The 6,341-nt window shown below is 36.8% G+C and overlaps 1 protein-coding gene across 1 annotated transcript in view; it reads right to left on the bottom strand.

The window, feature by feature from the left end:
* Positions 1–321: 321 nt before the first annotated feature.
* The window catches only part of LOC137919756 (zinc finger C2HC domain-containing protein 1C), a 54,287-nt gene continuing 48,267 nt past the window's right edge, over positions 322–6,341 (bottom strand). Inside the window, exons 8-10 of the mRNA XM_068762936.1 lie at positions 5,464–5,658; positions 2,851–3,010; positions 322–2,030 (exon numbers count right to left, since the gene is read on the bottom strand). Of these exons, the coding sequence (XP_068619037.1) occupies positions 1,870–2,030; positions 2,851–3,010; positions 5,464–5,658 (516 nt within the window). The 3' untranslated portion in view covers positions 322–1,869. The remainder of the gene's footprint in view (positions 2,031–2,850; positions 3,011–5,463; positions 5,659–6,341) is intronic.

Raw genomic sequence — 6,341 nt, 5'->3', positions numbered from 1 at the left:
CAATAAGTACATACTAAGACAAATATGTAGTAGTTTGGGGAATGTATTCTCCGTACTTAAATGAATCGAGATCTCTATGTAAGTTTAACTGTGGCGAAAAACTAAATAATAGCAAGAATCCAAATAGTAGCAAAATTTAATCTTGTCTTAATTAATTTACGTCAATTATAAACTTGTCTATTTTAAACACACAAGTTGACTAAAATATGCAACTTTAAAGATGTTTTCTTACGGAAAATATCAAATTCAACGAAAAAGATCATAATTTTAAAAATAGCATTAAGATGATTTTGGCAATTTTGACAAAATTATGACAATTTTGGCTTCAAAAACATTCTCTAATTTAATGAATTATGTCTAGAGGTCCAAGATATTCGAAATGCATGGTATATATAATAAACTGCAACCGAATATCCGCCCTCTTGTTATGTCATTACAAAACGCACAGTAAATTTAATATGACGTATGATTTCGTTAAATATATTAAACATTTAGTATTTTAGCTAAATTTTAATTTAAGATATTTTTAATAATTGAATAATCGTTTACAGGTAGCAAAATATTATTTAAAATTGTTTAAATATTTAGTAAAGCCGTTTCAATATCGACATTGAACTGTCGTGTCGATTTGCAAATTATACGTATAGCGTCGCAATATATTTTTATCTAGTTCGATTAAAAATCACTATCTAGAGTCTACAAGAATAAGAATTTCACCTACAAATATTTGACACATATGGTAACGGTCCATATACTCCCACAACATCGCCCCATTACTTTTATAATTATTTCTACAAATTATAAATCGAATATTCAAATATTTGGTTAATAACAAGCAGAATTTATTTAGTAATCAAATATAAGATTCCACAATTTTTTCTCGACTAGCCTCAACAATTTCCTACCAAAATATTCATTTAAATTGATTTTAGTTGAACGGGAATGTAAATAATTTTAAATAATTTTTCAATTGTCAATGAACGATGATATGGCCATTTTTAATCTGTGAAATTTATTATGTCTGTTAGTGTAATATTGTCTTTACCATATTTGATTTGTTCAACTAAAATATAGGCATTACAAAGGAGAAGGAATGTAACCACGTCTTAATTTTTTTCACAATTTGACATGTATATATAGTGCTATCGAAACCGTTTTACCGCGCCTTAGGTATACCGTGCTTCGAGACGAGGGGGGAGGGGAAGTATAGGAGGCTCCGTTCCGCGCGTTCGCAGTCAACACTTACAGCACTTTTTTCTTCGACCTGCACCTCGTCGTGATACGTACAGTTGTTGGAGATCAACCCACATTTAGCATATCAAAGTTAAAGTTAAATATCAAAGTTAAAACTGTCTCACCGATGACTGACGGTATTTAAACTGACATTACCGCCAGTCACCAGTGACTGACTCGTATTAAACGAAATTTACGATTGTGTTGATGCGACTCAGTGTTCATTTTAAATTTTATAATCGTGTTTTAATTAAAATCGACCATTACGTATTGTTATCGCAAATGAAATGGACGAATAGTGGTTTGAAATTACGTTGACGATAGTACAACCTGTAATTATACGAGGTGATTGGCGATGACTTCACTTTACTTGTTAAGCGATCAAATTTGTCATGTGTATTGAAGATAAATCGCCGAAACTAAAATTATTTGACAAGTTGACAACTGCTGCCTTAGACGCGGTATGGTTAGGCGGTCGTGGGGAGTGATCTATGGGGAGGCCTATGCCTTGGTGTGGACATCTATCGGCTGAAATGATGATGATGATGAACCGTCGTTAAAGATGGGAGCGCCTGCGCTGATCCAGTTTAAGTGAAACAAACGTTCACCCACCATCGTGACCGTCAGATTCGTCGGTTACCGTCGCTTGGTGGTCTTGGGCTTGTTGAACTGGTAGTTGGCGCATTTAGGAATGTGGCGCTCGGCGGCCGCCTGGTTGAAGCGGCGGTTGCAGTGGGGACACTGCACGTAGTCTGGGTTCTCAGACGGCGGCGGAGGGGGCAGGTCGCTCAGTTTTCCTGGTACCATAACAAATGAAACGTGAACTAAGATAAACACACAAAATATGATATAGCAATTTTAACTTCCACTATCACAATTCTTAATTTTTATTCTCTAATGAAGATAATAGAACCAAGGTCATCGACGTAGCTAGAAGAATTGATCGTCTAAGTGACAGTGGGCGGGGCGCATCGCTCGTGCAACTGACAGCCTTTGGTTCTTAAAGTTTCTCGATTGTGTCACGGCGTGTGTATGCATGCACTTCCCACTAGGTGTCCTAAGACAATGAAGATCGCGGGGAGTAGCTGGATGCTGACAGAGCAAGACCGGTCATTGCGGCGATCCTTGAGAGAGGCCTTTGCATTTATAATCATCTGACATGATGATGAATGAGGAGAGAAGTTTTGTAAGTTACTTTTATGTAATTTTATAGATTCTTATAAGATTTATTATGCCTCTACACTGTGCCAAGACCAGTCCAGCCTCTGTGGCACATATAAACACGTCATATTGCTTCTCTTTCCAAAGTCAAAATCCTCATAGTTCTTTTCTCACCACTTTCTTTTTAATCTTGGGGGAGGAGGAGGGTACTAGGATATCTTACAGAACGTCGAGGACCGTCAGTAGTATCCTAAGGTAACTTACAACTGTTCTTAAAGCCCCTCAATGCTGTCCTAAGGCTCCTTAGTTCTACCTTAGGACGAGGTTGAACCTCTTGCGGCTTATCACCGCCATGGAGAATGCTACTGCTATACATCGTATGTGATTTATTACTGAAGGTGGACCATAAATATCGCAGACACTCGAGATAGATTGAGAAATTATTAATCGACTCACCGCCGGCTTTAAGATGCGCTTGCACCTGCTTGGCAGCGCGGATGGCCTGTATGAACTCCTCGTGTTTCTGCCGCCAGCTGCTGTTGAGCTGTTTGACCGGCTTGCTGCTCTGCGTCGTGCTCTTGCGCAGCTTGCCAATGAACGGCTCCGCCTCCGTACCCTGTAATTGTCATAAGTTTTTATCAACACAATTGAAATTTTATACACGGTGTAATTGGTTATGTGTGTAAAAAATGCAGTGAATGTATAAATCATTTGCTGTCAATTAATATACGGTTTACTCTATCCAAAAAATCAAAGGTTTGAGAAATAATAAAGGAGGTGATCATTTATATATATATATATATATATATATATATATATATATATATATATATATATATATATATATATACATTTGAATTAACTATTGTATATTATCTGTTCCTGCGGGAACGGAAAAAAAATGCAAGAGTTTTCAGAGTGATCACTTTTTACAGGGTGTTTGGAAATAGATATCGATGCTTTAAGTTTTTGCTAATATATGTGTTATATATTCACCCCTTTAAAGCTTTTGCACCCACAACCAAGGACCTTGACCGATATAGTGTTGACTCGACAAATCGAATCGTGATGACGATGAGAGGCTACTTACATCCTAGGGGTGTAACAGATATTGAGTAGCATGATAATGTGTGATAATTGAATAACTTTAGTGCATTATTTCTTGACAATAATAAAGCGTTTATGCGTATGAAAGTGTATTATGTATAAAAATGTGCGAATATTTAATACGAGTGCTTGCCTTGTAGTTTTCAGCGTCTGTGCCCTGGATCGATGCGTATAAAATTTTAATTCAATTATTGTTACATTTTATGTAATTGACGAAAATTGATTGTTGTTGTGATGTATTCACAAAATCAATTAATAAAACCGCCTATCTATTTACCAAGGCGACACCTCGATGGTTAGTGCTACCTATGTCTAAGGGCGCCTACGGCTCCGTGAGAACAAGATCCTGAAAACTTCTTTTGGATTCTTTCTTTGGAGGTATCTGAAGGGTAAAGCCTTCGAAATAAACCGAAAACATCGTCTGCGAGGTTATTGTTAACCCATGTTTACTTATAAAGCGAGTGGCAACTAAATATCGAGGCCAGGTTCCAATAGTGCACCCGGCGAGAAGGTATAAAAATATTTACGCATAATTTTCAATTTTTGAATTCCGCATTATTTTCCTTTTTAAATTATCTTATAATTTATAAATAAGTTTTAATAGCACTATATTATTTTAGCGTTCATGTAAGAACGATTCGTATTCACTACGGCTGCAACAATTTTTGTTTTAAATCATTCTTGCGCTTTCGAATTTAAGTTAAATATATGGGCCACACACACAATTACACGGAAAGCATTTCATTCGGAATAACTAAGAAATGTTTGTGTGTCTATTTTCGTAAGTAATGTTACTGTAGTTGTTTTCAGTAAAAGTATTTTTATTATTATTATTAAATTCGAAGGCGGAATTGAATTCGGACTTCATCAGTGATGTGTCTGCTGTCATTGGGGTTGATTTTGGGAAACAAATGCTTGCGCGGGTTTCACCTTCCCCTGCTTATCGCGTATACCGGTGATCTTGCCTTTAAGGTGTCGATCGTGACATCCACCCGCTAAATGTTTATAATATATACGTGTATACAAGCTGATTTTCACATAGGTGGTAACTATCTCGCTTCTGATAACACAATGCGGGATTTGGGGCTGTATCTGGACTCAAAACTCACTCTCGACAGACACATTGACGAAGTTATTAATAAATCTTACCGTATGCTAGGTTTTGTTACACGTATAACAAAATCCTTTAAGCGCAGAGACATTCATCTTTCTCTATCAATTTCTAGTAAGATCTCACTTAGAGTATCTATCCCCCGTATGTAATCCACTGTATTCAGTCTACGAAAATCAAATTGAAAGAGAACAAAAAAAATTCCTTCGTATTCAGAACTACCGAATGTATTGCCCCCGGGATTCGTATATTTTTTTTAAAATAGATACCGAATGTTATCATTGAAGGATCGACGATCACTAATGGACGCCACTACACCAAAAATATTTGTGGTGGCAATGTTAACTGTTCGGAACTGTTGTCCGAGGTAAACATTCGAATTCCTGCAGCAGGAACGCGTTCTAGATGTCTCTTCTTTTTATCAACGGCTAAGACAAATATCGGTAAACGTGCATCCTTATACAGGATGTGTGACCTCCATAATTTATATATTAGTGATATAGATATATTCTCATGTTCTCTCGTATCTTTTAAGAGACAATTTCGTTCGAAATTATTGAATACACACAATACAATTCAAACCTCATTAGAACGTGACAGCTTGCTGTGACTCGTAATTATTGCGGTGTGATCTACAGAATGCGCTGGATCTTTGATCCCTGTTTAGTAATGTTTTTATTTGTTGTGTCATTGTTTGACTATAAATCATTAAACGTTCTTAGTGAGATAGTATATAAGGTAACAATTGTAATTAACTTTATATTACTAAGTTTCTAAGTTAGTACTTTCTTACGGCCTTTTGTTACTGTTTATCTCCAATAAAGTAAAGTAAAGGTAAGTTGCACACTTACAGCGAGGCGATGTTTAAGCACGTCAAAAGGCTTCCTCTTCTTGGCGTGGGACTTCTTGCAGATCTCCTGGTGCTTCGCGAGCCGGTCAGGCGCGAAGTGGCGGCCGCAGATGGCGCACGCGGGACCTTCGCCCCCGCTTGCGGTCGCCGACGGACCATTTACCGACGCCTCCGATCGCGACTTGCTCGACGGCGACTGAAATAAACAACAGATATTTTTTATTTCTTAATATTTTTAGTCGTATACGTGAACCTTCAGTGATCTAATCTCTCCCTTGTACGTAGAGGTTTAAGGGAAATTCCATGAGAGCCCACGCTGGTTCCGTCCACCCGCAAAGCTGGGCGCCCCCTGAATTTTGATTACTCTATTCTTGACAACATATCTTTGCATAGTTTCCAATTTTTAGACGAAGCTTTAAATATTAGTTTAAAAAGAAAATAAAAACCTACCGTGGGCCTTTTCTTTATTACCTGAAATGAAAAGAAAAATAAAAATACACACACGAAAAAAAAGTATAATTAAATAATACAGTCAAAAAAAAATGGAAAAAGGGATTAACATTTGTTGTTGAAAAAAATAGTTACTATGAAATCAAAGAAATGTTTTTCGTCATGAATTATCTTTAGTTATTTTTAAAGCTCTAATGGTATCGCAAGTTATTGGGAGAAGTAAAAATAAAACGAATAAAAGTTAGCAAAGATTTGTGATTAAAAACACTTATTGTTTGACAAAGAAGTAATATAGACTTTATTGTTTGGCATAGGAAGTCGAACGAAGAAGTCCGAGGACATGTTACTACATTAAGGCGGGTACCCTTCAATTAGGCCGCTAAGCTTTTAGATCGCTTAGGCGGACGCTTCACGAAGTGACCAAGCGCA

This window comes from Battus philenor, unplaced genomic scaffold (assembly GCF_028537555.1).
Source record: "Battus philenor isolate CCGP_79_NKW_IND1 unplaced genomic scaffold, ilBatPhil1.0.hap1 SCAF_17, whole genome shotgun sequence".
NCBI lineage: Eukaryota > Metazoa > Arthropoda > Insecta > Lepidoptera > Papilionidae > Battus > Battus philenor.
Note: the sequence above shows the minus strand (reverse complement) of the source record. Positions and strands in the feature narration are given on the sequence as shown.